The sequence below is a fragment of the Cyprinus carpio genome, chromosome A1 (genome assembly GCF_018340385.1).
Source record: "Cyprinus carpio isolate SPL01 chromosome A1, ASM1834038v1, whole genome shotgun sequence".
Classification (NCBI taxonomy): domain Eukaryota; kingdom Metazoa; phylum Chordata; class Actinopteri; order Cypriniformes; family Cyprinidae; genus Cyprinus; species Cyprinus carpio.
In genome coordinates, this window is record NC_056572.1 from 9,996,335 (window position 1) to 10,020,924 (window position 24,590).

General features: G+C 35.0%; 1 protein-coding gene across 5 annotated transcripts in view; it reads left to right on the top strand.

Annotated features, from left to right (window-relative positions):
- LOC109060930 (partitioning defective 3 homolog B-like) overlaps nt 1-4,059 on the top strand; it is a 171,993-nt gene extending 167,934 nt beyond the window's left edge. For 3 of the 5 annotated variants that reach the window (XM_042742791.1, XM_042742931.1, XM_042742868.1), the window contains one exon: nt 861-4,058. In XM_042742791.1, the coding sequence (XP_042598725.1) occupies nt 861-1,221 (361 nt within the window). In that variant the 3' untranslated portion in view covers nt 1,222-4,058. Of the gene's footprint in view, nt 1-860 lie in introns of all 5 variants that reach the window. The other 2 variants (XM_042742723.1, XM_042742648.1) reach the window with 1 other exon arrangement.
- Nucleotides 4,060-24,590: the final 20,531 nt, after the last annotated feature.

Genomic DNA, 24,590 nt, shown 5'->3' on the forward strand with positions numbered 1-24,590 from the left:
TGGCCAATTCAGATTATTTTTTTATTTTTTTTAAACTAGCAAATTGGCCAAATTCTGGTAATGGATGTTGAATTTATTTATTTTTTTATTTTTTTTAAAGCTAATTTATTTATTGGTTATTTACAAATATCTGTAGGCATTTGAAATTAGAGGCAACCACTGCATTTCAGTCATTATACAAACAAAGATGCTACACAAGTTGCATGAGCAGTTGTTTTTGATTTGAATTAGATTTACAGGATTTAAAGCAAAAACAGAACGGTCTGACTTTAGTTTTGTGAAATTATGCTACATAAAAACACCTGTGTCAAACAAAAACAGCAGAAAGTCTGAATGAGAGACAATTCCACTCTCTGACAGCAGGTGGCGCTTATGGGACAGCAGCAATACTGCTTTAAACAAAGCAAGGCTGCGCTTATAAATACTCCTTTATATGGAGGTAAGAGGAGAAGAAAATGCCATTGCCATCAAAACTTTTCTCAAGACAGTCAATTCCCTTCAGTGATACATTCATATAAGCCCTCACCGCTATTTTCTTTCAAATATTACGAGCATCGTGAACAGAGATCTTGCTCTGCCTGGTACAGTATTTTCTCCATTTTGCATCCATCTTCAGTGTCTCTGGGGTCTGTTAATGTCCTATTTACAGATTTGGGCATGATGTATTTTTCTTTGTCACTTTCCAAATAGCTCCCGAAAATAAGTACAAAAAAATAAAGTACAAAAAGTGCTGAAATGTAATGTTTTTTTGTACTTATTTTTCATTTATTTTCAGGATCTACTGGGATAGTGATAAAGATCTACCAGTCGATCGCGATTGACAGATTGGCGACCACTGATCTATGGTATTGTTTTTCCAGGAGGATGCCCATGGAGGACTACCCGAATCAGAACTGGGCCAACCAGAGAGACCCTGTCCATTACCCCAACCCCATCTACGAGACCCATCAAGACAACTATCCTCCACGCTCTCCCCGGTTGCCTGTACCCAGACCCGCGGAGGCCATGGATGGTTACTACCCCTCATCTCCAGCCCAACAGAGGGGTCCCGTGAGGCATGATGTCCCTCCCTCTTTGAACCCAGGTGCCAGAGCCCCACCGCGATATGATACGCTAAAACAGGGGAACTATCGGGCCGCCAGTCCTGATCATTACGGGCCATACAGAGATGAACAATACCAAGATCCCCGGCAGAAAAAACCAATGATTGGAACTGTCTAGAGGAGGAGGAAGTAGATTTGTACTGAAAAAGTTAAGTGATTATATAATTCTGTCCATTTAAAAAGGAACAATTAAGGAACAACTAATTAGTTTTCTTAGACTTATGAGAAGAGAAGGCTTGACATAACCATTTATTACTCCATATTGAACTAGTTAAGTAAAATTTGTGATTTGTTTGGGACGTCAGCTTTTTCTTCTCTTAATTAGTATCTGTCCTGGTAATTAGTATCTGTTCTGAACAGCAAGTCAATTTTACGAGTCGATTACGTTTGAAGGAAGCACATTGGGTTTGTATATATATATGTACGTTTTGCATGAATTTAATTCATGATGCAACACAAATGTGTATATGATGGTCTACCGTGGTAAGTATGGCCATTTCTTCCCCTCATGATTATGTATCGTTTTGTTGATGACATGATTAGTAGTCGCTTATTATCCTTAAATATCTGATTTTCTCAGAGCATTGTTTGTTTATATATCCGGTGCCTTATGCTAGCTTGAGTGTGAAGTTTTTAAATGTGAAGAAATTCACCATCAGTTTACTTTTTGTGTTTATACGAAATGTTTTTTTATTTTTTTTATTGCGCTTTATTGCCTTTGGAGTAACTCCTAAAAGACTCCACTTACTCTGTAAAGTGTTTTTCATTACGATGTTTTGAGGATAATATTCTCTTTCAACCACTTCTCTCCTTGATTCATTTTAGTAAACTCATTCTAAGGCCCAAAAAAAAAAAAATGGGCAAGGTTACACAAATAGCTGATCCAATATCAAAGTCTCGAACTGTTTTGGCTTTTTTTGTTCTTAGGTCGAGGTTTTTACATTCTTGGCATTTGTTTTCCCATTTAGCCATTTTATCGTAGTGCTGCATGAAATACTGCCCCTAGGTGCAATACACAGTGCTCTATGCACAGGGCTCTTGTAGTGAATAATCGTTATTGTTGGATCATTGCTTTAAAGTGCATCTATTATGCCCCTTTTTACAAGATGTTATATTAGTCTTGAGTGTCGCCAGAATATGTCTGTGGAGTTTCAGCTCAAAAAATACCCCACAAATAATTTATTATACAATGGGGAAAATTTATTTTTGGGGGCATGTCTAAAAAAAAGAGCCATTTTGGTGTGTATCACTTTAAATACAAAAGAGCTGCATATTCCCACCCGGTCTTCAGAAGTCCTCATTAATCCTTTAATGAGGATTAAAAAATAAGGAGTGGGTGGATTTTTTTAATCATTTTAGGGTTGTGTACACACTGCCAACACGTATTTATGTCCAAACGCCATGTAAAAGTGGATTTTGCATAATAGGTGCCCTTTAAAAACAAGACTTGCTGATATCCTTGGTTTGTAAAATGATCTGTTTGTTGTAGTTAGGAGATATGTTGCCAGTCAAAACAGGATCCTGTAAGAACCAACTTAGAAAACAAACTTCATGAATTTTTGCACCCACTTTGTTTTTTTGCACATTTAACGCCTGAACGAAGAGGTTTACAGGAAAATTGTCAGATAGAAACTGAATATTCTGAGAATACATGAAGTTTTGTTGATTTTATTTGTAAGATTTTACCTTATACACATGTTACTCTATAGACTTTACAGTATGTACGGACAATCATTCGGTGTTCAAACTTGTGTCTTGTCATTGAAATGTTGATTTTAATTTCTATATTTTCGTATCACATTTTTCAATTAATGTTTATGGAAATCTGCTATCTTTGCGTTTATTTTTTATTTTACTTGGATTTTATTTAATTGAATTTTTATGTTTTTATTTAATCGTTTTATATTTGTTTTTTTTTTTTTTGTTTTTGTTTTTAATTTAACAAAAGAGACCAAATACTGTGCAGTTTTACTTATTGTTTGTTTATTTGTTTTTACTCTTACATTTTTAGGAGATTATCAGATAACATGTATAACAACATGTATACAATTTGTGGTGTTGTTTTTATTTTTAAAGTTGAGCAAATGTTGTATTAAATGGAAAGAAGTGTGTGTTGCCACTACACACTCCATAAGCAAAAATGAATCTTGATGTTATAGGTCTACATTTTTGGGTTAAATAATATGGATAATAATATGAAATTTTGGTACTTTTTTTATTTTAAATGAAATTCTATAACTTTTTTTTTTTTTTTTTTTTTTTGTAAATAAAGTGGTGTTTTGGTTAATGACATGTGGATGATGACTTCAGTGATGGCGTCCCACAGTAAAGCTGTTTGGTATTCATTGTGCTCTTGTACAGTCCTTTACACTTCATACTCATAATGATGACTGAGAGAACCTACTTATTTAACATTACTGATAATTACTCCTGCTGATTAGTACTAATTTCTCCTCTACTAATTAAGCTACAGAGGGCTGCACTGAAGCTATTAGGGCCTAATGGACCTATTTAGGAAATCTTGCTGATTAGGAAATTTGGCATTAAAGTGTTTGCATATATCTGGGCAGAATTTCAGTTTTATTAACCTGTGGATGACAAGAGAGAGAGATGTTAGGTGGGAGCACTGTCGAACAAAAGGTTGATAAAAAATGAAAAGAGAGATAATAACTGTGATGATCTTCATTATTTAGAAAGAAGACCACCACTCGTGGATATTATGGGCCACAGTGCATTTTAAAAGGGCCTTATCATAAACAGTATTTTCTTGCTCCTTTAAAATATACGTTGTATTAATATACTGTGTAGACTTATGCTAAATCTTTGTAAAATGTATAAGAAACTAGTATTTGTTTTGCAGGCCTAATTATCAACAGATTTTTTTTTTCAATGCATTTAATGTATTATATTTTAGTTTGATCATTTTTATTTAATATTTTGCATTTTTAGGGGATTTTATGGTACTGTCTCATATATTTGACCTTTAATTGATATATAGTTAGATATATGATTATATAGTTTTAATTTTTTATCCTGTTTTCAATTTAAATGCAATGTTTTAGTAAAATTTTGTCATTTTTATTAGTTTTTGTTTTTATTTAAATGTCTATTTTTATTAAGTTTAACATTTACTAAAAATAAACTTAAAATACAATATGTATGTATATATAATTGTGTCTGTGTGTGTGTGTGTGTGTGTGTGTGTGTATGTATATATATATATATACATACATATATATATATATATATATATATATCTCAGTTAAAATACTGCCTGTCCAAAAAAAAGTCACCACCTGGATATAACTAATCAAATATTTAAGATCTTGTTATGTGCCCAAAGAATGATGTCAGCTGAATACCTGAATATACTGAATGACCAGGTTATTCCATCAATTAATTTTTTCTTCCCTGATGGCTCGGGCATATTCCAAGATGACAATGCCAGGATTCATCGGGCTCAAATTGTGAAAGAGTGGTTCAGGGAGCATACAACATAATTTTCACACATGGATTGGCCACCACGGAGTCCAGAGTCAGACTTTACCCCAATGAGAATCTTTGGGATGTGCTGGAGAAGACTTTGCGCAGCGGTCCGACTCTCCCATCATCAATACAAGATCCTGGCGAATGAGTGCCATAATCAAAGCTAAAGCTTAAGCTTAACAACAATTATCCTGAAATGGGTGTTTATATGTATGTAGCTTATGGCCCCTTTATTCATATTCAGTACATGGAAGTGTTAAATATGATGCTGACTATTGTTTTTAGTGTATTGGACCTCTCACTGCAACAAAATCCCAACAGGATTCTTAATAGCCTCAAAGCTCCCAGTGACCTCACTATGAAAATGAAATTCACATTTCATCCCTCTGTCTTCTTGTCCTTCACAGTCATCACTCGTTTATTTCAATTATGTCCCCTCCTTTCATTGGTGAGTCTCGTATCTGAGCTAATCTTGCCAGTTGAGTGGATTTTGCTTATTTCATTATGCTGCCATTATAAGAGACTCCAGTGAGACGTTATCAGCGGAGCCTCAGAATGGACCAGCTAGAGCGTTTGGAGGAGGAAAGCACTGACCTGCCCTTCACCTGCTTTAAATACTGCAAGTAATTGCCTTCAGTCACTACTATGTCATGTAATTGCTAAGAGCACACCTGTTTTATAGTGAACATGAAGACATCTGGCCTGTTTTTGACTCATAAATCTAGTGATCAGTAAAATAGTAGTCTGCTGAACATCTCCAATCCTTCTGCAATTCTGACATTGTGCAAATCCTGTTCAATCATCAGTACTGTATAAACATGCAGGGGTGTCAACATTTTGCTAACTCTCAGACTAACTGTTCTTCCATGTGTTTTTGTTCAGGTTCCCAGAATTCCTCGGCCTTAGCCTGCAGATTCATACAGTAAGTTATCAAAGTAATACGAAAAAAAAAAAGTTTTTGGTTATTGAAATTAGATGCACACACACACACACACACATTTATATTTTATACTGTATTTTAGGAAGGGCCAAACATAGTTATAATACAAAATAATGTAAATCTGAATATCTAGTTATAGATCCTAATGTATATATTCAAATGTGTATATATAAGTCTGACTATATAAATGTAAGCCTAAATATATTTAATTACAGGTCTGAATATACAGTTTATTTATATATTAAGGCTTATAACTGCATATTCAGATTTTATGTGTATATATATATATATATATATATATATATATATATATAATATATATATATATATATATATATATATGTGTGTGTAATATATGTGTAATATATGCATATAATTACTTCCAGTTTGGCCCATCATAATTTTATGATATAAATATGTGTGTGTGTATATATACGCTTATGTAAACCATATTTAAGTATTTTAATACCAATGGTTGGTATTCACAGCCATTTTATGTAGGTAATGTGATATATTTTTGTGTCAAATAGCATATTTAAAAAAATAATAATAATAAAAAATGAAACTGACAGTTTACTGGATGATGGAAAGTTTAATGGAGAGTTTACCATTGTTTAAAACTGCACCAGCCCACTTTCGAGGTTTTTGGACCAGGACATGGAGACTGAAGATCAAGTTCAGCATCCAGAGCATCTCTTTTCTAATGGTAATGCTTCTTTAGTTTAGCTATTATTTCATCACCCTGTATTATATTTACATTAGATAACTGTAGTAGCTACTGTAGTAGCTACATTACCTGCAATAGAAGCCTAAAGCAATGACTAAACTGCTAACATAAACACACTTTACATAAGTGGCATAAGCCAAAAAGTCATTTCAGAGTAATTTCACACTTGTTCTTCATACTACTGACCTTTAATGATGAAGAAGCTGTAGTTTTCACTTAGAATTAAACACATTATCAATGATGAATACATACATTGTGTGATATCAGAAGCAAAGGTTAAGTCAAATAGTACTCCTTTAGAATGACATGAAGCTTAATTTAGATCTATATTACTCCACACACACACACACAGCTAATGACCTTCCTCAGCTGACCGGCTGACATGGGCAGCTCAAGGGTGATGCCAGGTGTTTTGGTTGACAGAGCAGCGCAGGCTGCTCGTGCCCCACATTTCATCCGCAGTATCGGGTTCCTGCATCATGATAAAAGGAACGCTCCTATTAGCTTAGTGCTAAGAGCCGCGGCCCGCAGCCAAGAGATGTGTATCTAAGACTCACTCTATTGGCACTGGGGTTGGGAAGGCTGTTTTTCCTTACACAAAAAGTACCATGGTATAATCAGTTGTTTCTTGACATAGCACTGCGGTAATACCATGATATTCTGAGATATTCTTTTGGTATCGTTTTAGTATCACTGTATACGAGTATGGTATTCATTCAATACCATGGTATTGTACATGTCAAAGTATCATGACTTACAAAAAAGTACCCAAAACTACTTCTGGTACTTTGCTACTAACATGGTTGTTGGACATGTAGAAAAGTAATACTGTGATATTAAAAGCAGTTTGCAGTACCAAGGAAATACCATGGTGTTATCACCTCATACCATGGTACCACCACCAAGTATTTACAGTTAAGCCCTCACCCCAAAATAAATAAATATGTCTCTACGTGTACCAAAAAAAAAAAAAAAAAAAAAAAATTATCATGTACTTTGGCAAATTTAAATAACATTAAGCCAAATTGATAATGATTCAACCACAAAAATCGTATTTGTTTGTTGATACTAACGAAAAAGTACCACATGTTTTTGGACATGGTAACATGTTAAATGAATATTTTATTTTCAGTATGTACCATGATATTCTCTTAAGTATCTTTCGGTATAATTTCAATAGCATCGTATATGAATATGGTAATCATTCAGTACCATGGTATTACCATGAATAATAATAAAGTACCCAAAACTACAATACTACTAACTGTTGCACTTTATTTTACAGTATGTGTGCTTACATGTACTTACAATGTACTTACCTAAGAAAGTACTAGTAATATAAGTTACCAAAATGGGTTAAGCTTAGGTTTAGGGGTAGGTTCATGGTTAGTACCTAGTTATTACACAGTTATTGTAATCACTATAATAAGTACATAGTATGTACATGTACAGTGATCACCATAGTGTAATATTACTAAAAGTACTTTGGAGCTACTTTTGAAAATACCATGGTATTATAATCTGATACATAGTACCACCACAGTATATTTTGTAGTGTACATTTCCATAAGCCCAACAAAACAAAAACTAAACTGATGGCTTTTGCAGAAAAAAAATGTCATGATTGATACAATTATGTTTGTGCCATGGCATTTTTGAAAGTAACGTAAACTACAGTAAGCCAAATAGGAAAAAGCTGCATTGATGTCTCTGATGAGAAAAAGTACCATGGTACCACAAGGTTATTTATTTATTTATTTAGGATATGGTACGGTAGTAATACAATGTTTATTTTCAGTAAATGCCATTATATGCCATATACCTTTCGTTCAATAGCATTGTACAGTATGTGAATATGCTAATCATTCAGTACCATATGATTTGTTTGTTAAAACGAACTACTATGGTACTACAGTTTTTTGTCGTTATTATTTGTTATTGTATTGGTTTGAACACCATGCTATTTAAATAATCATTCACTACCATGATATGTACGTATGGTACCTCCACAGTACTTTTATTCTAAGGTAAATGACCTATAAATTTCCATAAGCCCAGCAAAATGAATTGACATTAAATCATCAGCCTCTATATTGTACATTGCCAGGGTTGAACTTTGTTAAAAATGGCACAAATTCAAATTAGACACTGAAAATGTCCTGTGTAAGAGATTGATGATTACGTCACAGACTCATATAACATTGTTAGCAGTCTGAGTTATGCTAGCTTCATCAGTTGATATATTTCTGCAGACTCAGTCTGGAAATGGATAATAACCACCCAGAACACTAAAGACAACCAGTTCAGAAAATATTGATTAATACAGGCATTGAAGATGCAGATTTAAAAGCTGCTTTTTCTTCTGACTCATTTGGTCGATAATCAGGAAAGGACATTTCTAAAAATGAAACAATACAGGCTTGTGTGTGTGTGTGTGCCTTCAATTAAAGGGGCCATGAACTGCCTTCTTTTTTTTATTTTGTACTGTTCTCTGAGGTCCACTTATAATGTTTACATCAAAAAGCATCATAATTTAGAAGTAATAGGCTATTTTCTGTCCTGTTTTGACCTCCTCATCGGAACACTGTGTTTGAATAGGCAGATTGTAGACACAGAAGTAAACGCCCAAAGCTATGATTGTCTAACATGTTTGACAGCCTACATCCTTCATAGATGGACGCTGCTGTGATTTAGGTTAAAAACACATAAATGCTTAGTACATATCAAACTAGCTGTAATAACAGACAAAGCAATAGTGACCATGTAATAAAAACAGTTATTCAGACTTGTGTGGTGCGACATTACTGTCAGATCCAATACAGTCGGCATAGCATCGTCTTTTAGTTTAAATCTTTCTGAAAACCCTGCGTCAAATTGTGCTTTATTTGTAAATGAATAAAGTTCACCCACTCCTTCCTAATGTTGGGATCAGAGTTGGGGGGAGACGTGGTCTAATGGTTAGAGAGTCGGCAGTGATGTAGAAGCAGGCGTTGATGATCTTCTGTGGAGGCGGTGTTTAGCCACACTATTACGTCATAAAGTGACACATTCCACAACTTGTCATTTTGGCAGACTGGCTTCAATAGAAGCTGTTTTTAGACTAACGAGAAAGATTTGAGTTCTGAAATGTACAGGATGTTTTTATAGTACAGTGACCTCTTATATGTCAAAAGATCAAGGGAATTTAGATTTCTCAGTTCATGACCCCTTTAAATCATAGTTCGTGGACAAGACCTCAGCAGCCCCTCATGAATCACACTGATGGATCGCTCTCTCTCTTGCTTTCTTTCACTCCTTGTTTTTGCATTCCAGAATTCTCAGTCTCCATGTATACAGTTACTATAGAAACCAGCATGCCGGTCCAATGAGAGATTCCAGATGGAAAATTCCAAAACGACCTGGTACAGAGTCAAGGCATTGCCAGGAACGGAGCACATCAAATTCACACAAAAGCTGCACATCTTCGTTTAAGGCGACGCTGCAGATGACGGGAGGATTCATTAACAGCTGAGAAATTTCTCTTTCTCGTTAAGACGTGCAATTACTGTCTACTTGAGGCTGGCAAAGCATAAATAAACAAAGAGGTCACACTTGCTACTCCAATTTGCCTGCAGATTTTGACCGATTTCACAAATTCGATCTCACGTTTCGCGCTTGTTTTCTTCTTCTGCTGGCAGACAATTGGCTGGTCAGGAACAGATTTGTATGATTTCAGGGCTCATTTCCCAGACAATTCGTTTGACTTTAAAAACAGCTTGGGAAACACTTTGTATTTAATAAAACACCAACCCTTACTAACAGAAACGGGCTTTAGCAGGAGAATCATTTTATTCCACAAAGGTCAGGCTCAAAGTTTCAGACCTCTGGAGACTTTGTCTCTGATGTTTCTCATTGAGGTCCAGGTGAAATAAAAATGGATATAAATATATATTTTTCCTGCAGAGAAGAATCTGAGAGTAGGTGTAGAAACGTTTTGGGTTTAATACAACTTTACATGTATAAAATGAATTTTCTGACATAACCAGAAAATAATATAATATAATAATATAATATAATATAATATAATATAATATAATATAATATAATATAATATAATATAATATAATATACACGCACATATACATACATGCATACAATTATAATACTACAATTATATATTTACATTTTTAATTTTTAAAGCTATAATATACTATAACAAAATAATAATAATAATATAAAAGTTTTTATAATAATATATATAATATAATAAAACAATGTTTCAACTGTTGAAACAGCTTTATATATTAAAATAATGCATCACCATACGAGATAAGTTTGATCAAAACATTGTTTTACAAATAGATACCAGTGAAAGTCAGTTCTTAGATCCTTGCATGTGTCATCACGACACTGAAATAAAAAGATTAAATGTGATTTTGCAAGGTTAAGGTTTTTTCTTTTTTCTTTTTCTCTTCTTGTTACACTACCGTCTTGCTGGCATCAATATTGTTTATGTCTGGTCGCTGTACTTTCAGAAAAAAAAGCCTGCATTTTAATGAGTATTCATTGGCCCTGTTTACTTTAAGATTAAGTCTTTAACTGTGCAAGAATGTGCTCTTGATTATTAGAATCTGTCAAGCAAAATTGTTACTTTATTTTGCATTCCATAGTTGTGCAGTGAGCAGCAGTCAGTCATAACAAGCCACAGCGATATTCATCCATCCTCTCGCACCCAGCTCTCCCGCCCCCTTCTCCTTCACACACACTCACTCGACCCCAATCACCCGCGAACCCCGTGACGGCCAACTGCTTGCCCTTCTCACTCACTCCTCTCTTCCTGCACAAGCTTTCCATCCCTCTCTCATTCCTCTGGTTTGGGTTACCACCTCGCTGGGCTCTGACCGGCTTCACTGGACGCTTCAGCCGAGGCCTGGCGTGACACACTGTATTCCAAGTCCCACCCGTGTGGATCTTATTCGTGACTTTCCGTAGTCATCATCCATTCCAGGTGTGAAATGGCAGATTTTTCCTATTAACTGACTTGTGTACAAACAAAAGCTGTCATTACATTCAAGTAAGGATTTATTGTAGTCATGTTGTTTTGCACTTCAGCACAGTTGTTTACTTAAAGGGGTCATATGATGTGGTTTCAATTTTTCCTTTCTCTTTGGAGTGTTACAAGCTCTTGGTGCATAAAGAAGATCTGTAAAGTTGCAAACTAAAGTCTCAAATCCAAAGAGATATTCTTTATCAAAGTTAAGACTCTGCCACGCCCTCCTAAAACGGCTCGTTCTAACACACCCCCACATCTCTGCGTCACTATGTGGAAATATTTGCGTAATGCCACCCAAATGTTCAAGCAAAGAAAGAAGGCATGGTTTTAGTAACTGTAGTTAGTGTTGAAGCAGCCATGTCAGGGAGATTCTGTGTGTATCTAGGACGAAAGCAAAAGCACTTTATTTGGCCTTCTGAAATTAGATGCATTTAGGAATCTTTAAGATTACTTACAACAGAACAGCAACGCATTTTATGGACGAACGTTTCCTGAACCTAGGAGAGGAGGTAATTCTGACTTTGCTACGTCAATCTGGCGCTTCTGTATCAGCTACTATAAGTATTTTTTGTTATTAGTTTAAGTATTTGCTATTGACTGGGTGTGTGTCTGTATGTATGTATGTATGTATGTATGTATGTATGTATTATTATTATTATTATTATTATTATTATTATTATTGAATATCTTTTAGTAGTTGTGACATTATGGAAAGAAATTAGTTGTAAATGTCCATTCATGTTTTCAAGCTCAATGCAAAATCATTGTCTGTAGTCATCAACATTACTAGAGACAGTCAGTTTTATTTGTCCTTCAGTTTGTAAAAACAAGAAAAAAATTGTGTGTATCCTTGCTGAATAAAATTATATATATATGTGTGTGTGTGTGTGTGTGTGTGTGTGTGTGTGTGTGTGTGTGTGTGTAGGTAGTTTATCATGCATAAGTTACTAGGTTTACAGACTTTACAGTATATGGTCATGACAAGAGTTGAAATATAGAATAACACTGTTGGTTATGCTTTTTTCATTTAATTAAACATTTAAATTCCCGGTGCAACATCTTGCTCCTTGGACTTGTTGTAAGTGCATTATTGTAATCTCCATTTTAGTTTTGCATACTGAGGTGTTATCTGTTTTTTTGTGGTTGTTTTCTGACACTATTCCACAGATGCATGTGCAATTGCGATTGTTGAGCTTTCATTTAAAATGTAACATCAAATTAACTAAATGTGCTAACCGTGTTAAAAATAATTCACAGCATTTAACACAGTCAGTCTCAAAAGTTAAGAACTAGGGCTGCTAATGGTTAAACTTTTGACATTAAGTAATAATTATCAATGAATTTCAATACCTTCAAAGTGTTGTAAATATTGATTCTAAATATTACACCGTGATCTGTTCCTCTAAAATACATTTAACAAAGCTGAAGGAAGTGTGAAGGTCAAGGTAACAGCAAGGCTATTGTTTTGTTCTGAGCAACAACTGATAAGTCGCCTACGATAACGCTGTTGACATGAGCAAACAGAGGCCTGGACTCAAGGGTCCGATTGAAAACACACCCACACTCACTGAGCTAAAACATTCACACTTGATTTTGTTCCTCTCACAAACATCCCTGACAGGCACGTCCAGGCACACCTCTCGCTCCGACCGCCACCGCTGCTCTGTGGTTAACCTGCCCGCTCTACTGGGGTCATGCCAAATGAAGTGTGCTGGGATCTGTGTATTTTTCAGGTCAGGGCTCATTGGCATTGGACTGTGAGCGCTGGGAATACACTGAAGGATGATATATTTCTGCTTACAGCAACCATCCAGACTCACACACTCACACTCCTTCTCATTGGATCTCAGTTGAGGAGGGGTGTCCGTGTAGGCAGGACTGGTTGCACACTCTCACTTGCACTAAATGGGTCTGTAGTGCACTTGTGTGTGCATTGGTGGGATGTGTGTGGAGACGGTCAAAGGTGGCCCTCTGGTCACTGAAGCACATCTCAAATCTTCAGCAGGGGAACCTCAGGTCATAAATCAAAGAATATTTTGACAAAAATAGGGAAAGAAGTCCCCAACACTGATATATTTGGTACAATGGCTATATATTTTAGCTACACATTTCTTATTTTCATTTTAATTTCATGCACTAAAATAACTAAACTGAAACATACTGCCACTACTAATAATAATACAAATAACAATAATACAACAAAAATGCTAAAATGAAAATAAAGATTTTAAAAATAAATAAATAAAGCTGTAATAATATATATGAATCTCATACTATCTGTCCTAAATAGATGCCATTAGGATTAATGCATCCCAAATAAAAGTGCACAGAAAATAGTATGCTGTAAATATTGATTTGTACAGTTAGAACGCATGCATATACAGTATAACCCACAACTACTTGCACTAAGAAATAGTATCAGTTTATTCAGCATTTATTCAATTTCTATACCAAAATCAATCTGAAATAACGTAAGATTTTTCTTTGTGCATCCTAAATTATATATATATATATATATATATATATATATATATATATAGAAAAATTCAGGATGCACAAATCTTTTGATGTTGTATTGGTGTATATCCATGGATGTATTTTTGGACTAATATTATTGGGCTAATACATCCCACTTGCAAACCCTGCAAAGTACATATTTGATACTGAATGTGTGTCTCCAAGAAATATTGACAGAAGTCTGTGAATCTGTCTGCGGCACAGAAGAGCAGTTCTCATGTGTGTCTGATGACTCAAAATGTGATGCTAGCACAGCAATCTCAATTTAGCATCTCTGAACAGGGTCAAGCTAAAGTAAGCTAGCCTTATTGCTAATTTTGTTCCAAGGAAAGGTGCTAATGCTCTGAACTGAATGTTATATGAGCTTGAGTTGCTTGATTTGGCAAGATATCCAATAAGGGCCTTTATCCTCTGTAGTAGGATTCAATATGTCTGGCTTTGAGTGACAGTTATATTGATACCGTTTATTGACTTTATTATTATTATTATTATTATTGTGAACCATTATTGGTGCTTGTTATTCCAAAGAAAAAAAATTCCTATCCTTTTCAGTCTACTATTGGACAATGTTGACTAATAGTAATTTATACATTATTTTAGGCAAATCACTTTCACATCTGGCCCCAATCATGTTATGCCCACTTTTAACAATGTAATCAATTCTGATGTAATATATATTCACATTGAATATCTTTTCTTTAAATAGTTGTGCATTTTAAATAGATGCATTCCAAAAGGTGAATGCAACATGCAGCTTTATATATATATATATATATACACACACACACACACACACACACACACACACACACACACACACACACACACACACATACATATATAGAGCCGGATGTTGCATGCAACTTTTGGAATGCATCCATTTTAAATGCACAATTAGTTTATATTAATAAGTTTTATTTTTGTTTTGGTTTATTTATTTACATAATTATTCCGTCCAGTGCATGTGTGTACTATTGCAGTGTTGGGGGAATTTTGATGCCGTTGGCCTGTGTTAAGAACTTGTCTCAGAGCCCATGCTGTCGTGACATTTCAACATGAGAGTCAGGTCTCTCTCTCTGTCTAACTCTCTTTTTTTCTCTCTCACTCTGTTAGTCTTATTGCGGTTCACCTGTTCATTACATGTCAACAGAAAGTGACAGTCTTCCTTCAGCCAAAGGTATTTCTCAACATTCTCTCTCTCCTTTCTCTTTGACGCTGTGCTCTGTAGACATGCTTTTGATATAGACTGAGTCTGTTGCATTCAAACATAACACATTACTGTGTTGATTTCAAGTCTTAGAATCAACGTGAAAATACTTTCTTATTAAGCATGCATGGACATCTCACGATTCATGTACACGATTCATCAGTGCATACAATTGTAAAAAGGTTTGTCTTTATAATCTGTCATTTGTTGAAAATGTTAGCTAAACAGCTATTTAGGAAATGATTTAGCAAGCTTGCATCCAATGTGGTTGGTAACACAAACTTTTCATGATCCAAATTAATTCCCAATGGATAAAATCAAGTCCCATTCTACATATTCTGTCAGTATCCTGTTTTTATCAGAAGTACAACACATTATGAAAGAAAATTCTGATTTATAGTTTATGTAAGATTTATTTTTCATGAAAAACTGCAGGACGTAAGTCTATATATTTTTGTTTTGCATATATTAAGACAAAAGCGTATAGTCATTGTAGTTGTCACAATCCTACTGGGCAGTGTTATCTTTTGAAGGACTGCAGTTCAGCATTTAGCCAAAACACACACACTCAGAGAGAGAGAGAGAGTCTCCTAATGGCTAGTTTGGCAGTGTGTGTCTCCGCAATTATTTGCCTGGCTTTTACCCAAGTGCACACACACTCTATCATGGTTTCACTCACCCACCAACATAGATGTGAAAACATGGATTATCATGCAAATACAGACACGGGAGCGCCTTAACAAAGACTACAACAACAGTATTAAAAGACGCTTGCAGATTGCGTGAATTTGAGTAAGTAATTGTGTGCTGACCTGAAGTGCGACGCAGATAAGAAATAATTTGAGATCAAACCCCTAAAAGAGTGACTCTCATGGGCTGAACAAACACACACACACAAACACACACACACACACACACACACACACACACACACACACACACACACACACACACACACACACACACACACATACATGCATACAAAAGCAATCTCCAAATGGATCTTAAATGATGCCCAGCATCCATTCTTTTTATACCAGCCCACATCCAAACTCACACACACACATAAGTGATAAATAGAGCCCATTAATGGTCACAGGCACTGGATTTATTTGTGGATAGCAGGCTGTGTGCTCGCAGTAGCACTTTAAAATAAGCTGAGCTTCTGTATTATAAGACAAAGGACAATGTGCTTAAATTAAGATCCATTTACTGTTGAAGAATTGTGTGAGAGAGAGAGAGATTCTAGGGAAGTGAAAGCAAACAAAGAATCTTAAAAGAGACAAAAAGGCTGCATCAAACAATAGCCTTCTGTAATATCGAAATGAACTCCTTATCATTTTGTAGCCATTGTCAAAGTAATTGCTTGTTATTGTGGGATTATTGGGTCATAATGAGTCAGCGCAAATACTAAATAAAGGTTTATCAAAACCAATTTGCGGCATTTTCGAAGAAAGAGCAATGCAGTTAGCAAACATAGCACATGACAATTTCTATTATTGTGTGAATGTGATTGGCAGAAGAATAAAGTGAGGGGGAAATTGTTTTTAAATGATTTTTTAATTGGTTTAAAATAACATAATTGGTTTTTAATATCAAACATGCTTATTTTAGCAATTCATGTCTGTAACATCCATAAAACTATTATATTGGTCCAGAAGACAAAGTTATTTTTTCAGAAGTTGCTGTTACATTTGCACATTGACCTTTTTCACAGATATGCCTCCTAAAATTCCTTAAAAGAAACAAAAATAGACTCAAAATAAGACAAAGCAATTGTTAGTATAGAGCTACTGATTGCATAAATTAGTCTTGGATGGCTTTTTGATGAAAAATATGAATTTATGTTGAGATTTATTGCTTTTGATCGCAAACTTTGATGTATTGGCAATTCTAAGCACATTGCTGAGAAGAAACTAAGACAATGGAGATTTATCTGAGAAGCAGGAGATTTCTGTCCTATATTTATTAGCCTGACTTCGTCATACTCATATTCTAGGCAGAATGTCTGATACTGCTCCATTGCACTTGAATTATGGGGCGTGTCTTAACAGAACCAGTAAAAAAACACTTGGATAGACCTACAACCAATCAGAACAACGCAGTAAGTGACGTATGTTGAGCAACGCATAGTTGTCATCAGAGTTCAACTGCACGCACGCACGCTGGAACTGGAAGAAGTAGGAAAGTAATGAGTGTAAATTATCTTTGCCGCTGTTGTAAAAAGAATTTAAGAATTCGCGGAGTACTTACAAGCACGAATAACATTTTTGAGAGAAACACAAAAGGTGCATGTATATACGAACAAGTTCTCTGTTTAGGATTAGATCTCGACAATAATGAAAATAAATCTTATCGCATTTGTCGGCCCTGTCTCAACTTTATTACACGGTTGCAACGCGACTTGACTAACTTTAAAAAATGGAAAGACGACGAAAGAGACAAGGCTGAAGAAGCGTGTTCATCTGAGGCTTCAGAGAAAAGAGATCGTGAGCCTACCTTCCAAGACGCCCTATCTTACGTAACCGCAGATAGCCTGTCCATCATCGATTAAAGCCCGCCCTGGCAATTTGATTGGCTCGGCCTTCTGGGAGCCGAGCATAATTACACCTCAATGGATCGAGTCCAGACCGAACTTCCCGTCCAAAAAATGTTGTGGGCGGGGTTCGGGCTGGCACCCAGGCTAGGAGATTTCTGCAATTTAGTCTCCATTTGTTTATCTTTTATGTCTAGGTGAAGCAATTCACATATTTAAAACATTCTATTGTTGGATATTACTTTAAATATACAATGTAAAAATAGTCCATCCGTGTAGCCATTAGCAAATAGATGGGGTAAATTAAATATTCATTTGTGTTTATGTGTTTACATGCTTGTATTTACATTTGCATGAGTGGTTTTCCACACAGCAGACATGTGCACAAATAAAAATGATTTGCATGTTATGTTGTGTCACAAATGCTATTTGTGTACATTAAAAGACCCTCATTAAGTGGCAAAGACAAAACATGAGCACAGACTCAATCTCGTTTCCATAGCAACTCCAATCAGTGATACACGCACTAATGTGCCCCTCCTTAAAATCCCTCATTTAACCTCCGCAAACTTGCATGCAATCAACTGCACAGCCATGGCTTCTATTTCCAGAGTGCTTTCACAACATTTCATATTCACACCCATAAAAATGACATCAAAACCCTCACACCAACCTTATCAGCAGTATATTCTATACTGATTGTGTTGCAAACTAGACTTATGATTCATCATCCTTCCAAACCTCACCACCTCAGAAACCACAAAACAATGCAGTGGCAACCACCCATCACATTCTAGAGCAAGTTACATAAACACAGCCACCATGTTAAGACAGAGTTTTAAGAACTAGTCTAGCCAAGTGGTAATCAGTCTTACTTTTTGGATTCAAATTAGAAGACTTTAAAAAGTTATGATCAGTCTTGAAGAAAAATAGATGACAGATTTTTTTTTAAGACTAGTCTAAGCAGTTTAGGCAACTGGCCCCAGTATAGATGTTCGAGATGGTTGCTAGGGAGTGTTGAATGGTTGTTAGGATGGTTACTAAGGCATTCAAATTTTTTTCTTAAAGTGTTGCCTTGTGGTTGCTTGGTAATTGCTTTGTTGATTATAGCATGTTCTGAGTGGATGATATGATGTTTTGGGTGGTTAAGATGTTGCTGGGTGGTTAATAATGCATTCTCCTTGTTTTTTTTTAAACTTTGATATGTAATTGCTTTGTGGTTTATAAGATGTTTTGGGTGGTCACTAGGGTATTTTGTGTGGTTGTTAGGATGTATGCTTGGCGGTTATTATCATAGATATACATATATTGTTACTATATAATAATTCTATATAGTGTTGCTACAGTATGTGGTTGCTAGGTAATTGCGTTGTGATTTCTAAGATGTTCTGGGTGGTTGCTAGACTGTTTTGTGTGGTTTGTAAGATGTAGTTAGGTCGCTACTAATGTTTTTTTATTTATTTTATTATTTTTATTTATTTTGCTATGTGGTAACACAATAGCACACCTCTCGTGAACATAACACATAATTGGGGGTGTCATGCATGTCTGTAGCACAAATGGTGCAGGAAAAATTTTGCACCAAAGTTTAATAGCTTCTTAGTGCTAGACCTTTATTTGAATCTCTAACTCTAAATATGAACAATAGTAAACAAAACTAACATTTTTTTTTTTTAACAGTGGATCTTAAGAGGCTGCTTCTCATGGCATATTAGGAAGTAAAAAATAAATAGATACAGTTTTAATGGATAGACTTATTCAAAAATACTTAAATGCCTTATTCTTATTTCTAATTAATCATATATTTTTTAATTGTTTGTAATTTATCCTGTTTGAACACTATTTGTGATCTGTGTGTGTTTTCTTCAGTCTTATTTTGCTAACAATTAGCCGTGAATTGTCTCTTAACACCCATTGTTAACACCTCCTTGAGGAACTCTTCACTGATAACAGCAGCCAATGAGAGTGTGTTAATCAGTGTTTAGATGACTCGGTAAACGGCTCTGTCTGACAGGGGGAATGGCAGCTTCCTGTGACAGAGACGGATGGAGAGCTGAAGGAGACCTCGATGAGTGTTTCAAGAGGACCACATTGTTTGGTGGTCAAAGTAGCTTAGGAATGGCTGAATGTTCTGGCTAAAGAGCAGCTCCAGAACTTTTTTGTTTAAATTTGGGCTTTCAGAAGGTGGCATGGGGTAGTAAACTGGATTGTTCTTTGCTCTGTTATTCCAAATGAATCATTCAAATGTGTGTTCAGTAAGATTTAAAAAAAATAATTATTACTTTTATTTAGCAAGGATACATTATATTTAACAGACTATTTTTATTTATTTATTTTATTTTAAAATATATCACAGTATCTACAAACAATATTAGACAGAAAACACTGTTTTCAACAATGATAATAATAAGAAATGTTTCTTGGGCAGCAAATCAGCATATCAGAATGATTTCTGAAGAATCATGTGACACTGAATTTTTTATTAATTATGCTTATATTTAATATTTTAATCACAGGAATAAACTACAATTTAAAATACATTAAAATAGAAAACAATTATTTTAAATTGTAATACTATTTTAGAGTTGTAATGTTTTTACTATATTTTTATCAAATAAATGCAGCCTTGGTGAGCATAAGAGAATTCTTTCAGAAACATTTAAAAAATACTGACCCCCAAAAGTATAAATATAAAGAGTGTTAACGTTACACAGTTTTTGTTTTAGTCTTTACTTTTTTAAAATGTCCTTAAAATGTATTTATTTATTACTTTGAAATGGTTTATAGTTTTAACTTTAGTTGACCATAATATGCATAATAAAACAAATTATATAAAACTGTATTTTCAAATATTGGAAACATTTTTGAAAAAAAAAAAGGGTCAACATATTAAAAATATTTAGACAAAGCCAATTGCTGAAATAACTGATAATGAGTATTTTACACTGTTAAGAATATAGCATTACATGTATTGTGTCGGCAACAGAGTATTTACGCTGTTAGCTATGTCCCATGATGCATCTGAGAAGCGTTTTGTTTTGATTAGAATGCCCTTCATATGGGGTCACTCATGGTGTTTGTTTTCTGGCCTCAACCGTCAGTGTGAGCACAGCTTTACCTTCACATCTTATATAATCGGCTGGCGTCTGATGAGAATGCTGTCATGTCACCAGCAAAAAGCACGTCCATCATCACATCTCCAGCCAATAGCCTGAGGAAAGGTGGGTCACAGGGCGCTGTGATTGGCTGAGAGGTCTGTGGTCTGCCTTTGGGCTAGAAGTATGTCTGTCTGTGCCTGTCCAGCTGCTCATATGTGTCTCTTCTTAGCGTGTTTATATCTGTGTGGAGATCAAAGAAACATTTACAACATGACAGAAAGCAGTGTTTTGCAACCATAGTAAACATTATAAAACCATGGCACTATGTGGCTTTTTTCTTTTTTTTTTTTTTTTCCTTTTTTGACAACTAGTCCGCAGATCTTTTTTGCTCTCAAGCAAAGTAAGTATAATTGAGAAATGAAGTATAATGTCATCTTTTGGCACTTTCTCTGGCTGCTGGCAGTCAACAGCCATTACTAAATGAATCTACTAATGAATCTTTTATCGTCCTCTTAAGGTACACTGTCTACTTTAATGATTGTCTAGATACTCCTTCCCCAAATGGTCAGAGTGCTTATATATATATGTGCATAAAGGCCCGTGTGATACCTACTAGGCTGTCTTCCCAATAACCTAGTAAGCTATCTCACTGTCAGCATTAGCTGCTAAAATGCTAACGTTCTAAAAAAATATCTCGTACACTGAAAAAAAAGAAAAAAACTTGTATAGAAACAAATTTAACCTAGAAATTGCTAGTAAATTTTATAAACAAATTACAAAGAAACAGCAAGTAACATCAGAATTATGACATTTTGAAGTAGAAAAACTGAAATAGTGCTGTTTGTAAAACATATTCCAATAAGCTTTGTTTTATTTACAACTTCAAAAATCACTTTTTACAGTATAGGTGATGTCGCAGACGTGCCACAGGCCAAAGTGTGTTATTTTAGTGTTATTTATATTTATACAGTGCTTGATTTTTTAATGAGATTTTTTATATTTATATATTCCCTTTTTTTCATTTTAAGTTTGTTAATATAATTTGCTGTCTGCCTTAGTAATTTTACTGTAATTTATAAATGTCTATTTAATTTATTTATATTTAAGTTTTAGTAATTTTTGTTCTGTAATATAATAATAGACATAGCAATGTTAATGTGTTTACTGCTGTGGCTGAGCAAGTACCGAGACTTGCTATTGCCAATACATCCACTGACATGCTGCTGTGAGCATGTAAAAAATACTGCTGCTGCACATATAACATGAAATAACCCCATTATACATGGAATTGTCCCACATCAGATCTATACAGGTTGAGCTGGGGAAGATGGAGGCCTTCTTAAGACTTTTGTAACTGCTACAGCAGGCAATAGCCAAATATCTGAATGGCGAGCAGCAAGCTCATTAGCTGCTGATGTGAAAAGATACCAATCAGATGTGCCATGTGAATAATACAACTGGTTTTATGATTATAGATTTTATTGCATAATCAGTCAATTTAACAGAACTGGGCAGTTTAATTTGTGTACTGAAGTAATTTTCTTAAATCTGATTATTTTATAGAAGTAGACATTTTGTTTTATTTTGTTTTATTGGTTATTGAGGAAAATGATGTTTTTGTGACAAAATAATGTTCTTGCACATGCTTTTGCGATAGTGTTTTAGTTCTTTAAGGTCATCCAAAGTGCATCTGGATTTTGGTGGTCAAAGGTCACATTAGTGGTCATGGTTTTTATCTATAAAAAAATGTTCCCTAAAAAGGCATTACATGAATGCATTAGAGCTTATCAACCCACAACATGTTTGAATGGATGGTGTAAAGACTTTGCATAGTTACTGCACTTTGCTTTTGTAGGGCGCAGTAAGTAAATGTGCTTTAAACTGAAATATTGCAAAAATATATTCCTTGTCTCTGTGAAGTTTTAAATTGTCCAGCTGAATGCGAGTCTGAATGTCTGAACATGAAGATGTTATTGCTAATTTGATGGCATTTGTGTTTATTGTAATGTTTTCCCACTGTTGAAAAAAAAATAAGGTGTGATATAAACTCCATCGAGCGAGTGTGTGGTGCACTGTAAGGGTGGGTCTCCAGGATAGGTAGATTAAAGGATACATGCATAAATTACAGTGTGATGGAAGAGCAGTGGGTAGGCTGAGACGCTCTGAAATCAACTGCATATGTTTAGAGGAAAGACAGGCTTCAGTTGACGGTCTGCTGTTTCTCGCCACTTGTGGAAGACAAATTATTGTGTACTGGTCGTAAACTTTCTTAGAGGAGTTCTCATGAATAATAAACCATGCTTTTATTTATGGCAGTGTAGGGGCATATTTTATGCTTCTTCATACTTGTGTGTGTCATAGATGGTTAGACGTCATAGTCGTATCTCTTTGTGTACTAAAAAGGACCTTAGAAAGGAATTTATAGTGGTGAGCATGTTCACAAATGAGCGTTTATCTAAACTATTGCATTGCTTGACTTTTGACTATCAGCATGAAGATGATTAGGTAGGAAGAAACGGCAGCAATATTTTAATATTATTTATATACTTTTATAGTCTGTATTAATTACTTCAGTGGACCTTTAATTTTTAAATTTGGTTTTCATGTGCTTTCGTCAATCTTTGTTTCATTTTTACTTTTTGTAAAATAATTGTTTCTACTTAAATTTATGTTATAAAGTCTTTTAAGTTTGCTGAATTAACTGAATGGTCTTAGGCCTGGTGCCCCAGTGTGGTCAGAGCTATTTTGAATAGTGGTCAGAAAAGTCATAATTTTTGGTGTCAGGAGACACCAGGTTGCATGTGTGTTCTGTATTGTCTTTGTGACATTGTGTGTATAAATTTGATGAGAGGTTTTGCCGAGATCTAAATCCTTATAGAAATGACATTTAAAACTAGTCCATCAGAGAAAGAGTGATGATTAGTGTTTTTTGCTGCTAATTTCCAATAAAGATTACAGACTCTTTCATTTTTATTCTTAATGTGACAGCACCACCGCCAACCAGGCCTTTAGCACACATCTGTTCCTCATCACTTTTCAATTATCCCCGTGAAAGTGACCCAGTCCCATAGCTGGCACCCCATCACATTCTCAGTTTGTGCTATTTGAATGAAAAGCCAACCTATACTACTTCTTACTAATGTTTTCTTACTTTTCCATTCTTTTCCATTCTTTATTGATTAACATTTTCAGCACACTGTTGTTTGGTAACGCTCAATGAAACACTGCACTGAAATCTGTGAAGCTGAAATGCCACATTTATTACCACTCTTGGTTTTATGTAGCATTGTATGCTGAAAAACCTTGCTCTTGACTGCTGAAATGCAGAATAAAAGTATAAAATAGGATTTAATGCTGCCGTCTAATGAGCCTGATTAGCAGAAATCATGGTTGTGTTTCTCAGTGAGCTGTTTTGTTAAAATACAGATACAGTACAGAATATTATCTTAAGTATCATCCTATAGAAATCAGTTGAATCAGAGGTGAAATCTCTTGAATGTCTCAATTGTTTTCCATCAAAAGCAATGAGATTAAATGGAGAGCGAAAGCTTTTCTCGGATGCGACTCCTCTGTCGCAAACAACGGTGCAGTTCATGACGTGTGGATGGGCAATAACAAAGCAGAGGGCTGTACGAATGGGATGAGTTGAGTGTTACGGAGCAGCTATGACGCCTGTTGTTATGGTTTGTGTGTTAGTTATAAGGTGTGATTGCATTTGATTAAGTAATTAACGAAGTTTTTGTGAGTGTTTTTATTGAGTCATGAAATAAAAGGAAATTGTGTGTGTGTGTTAACACCATGAAAATGAAGAAACGGATACATGTTCATTAAATCATATGTACTTCATACGTAATTACACAGAGCATGCATCTTACATTCTGTCTAGGCTATTTTCTAGCAGTTTTTCTGTCCATATGAGTTAGATCGACATCTTTAGGCTGTTA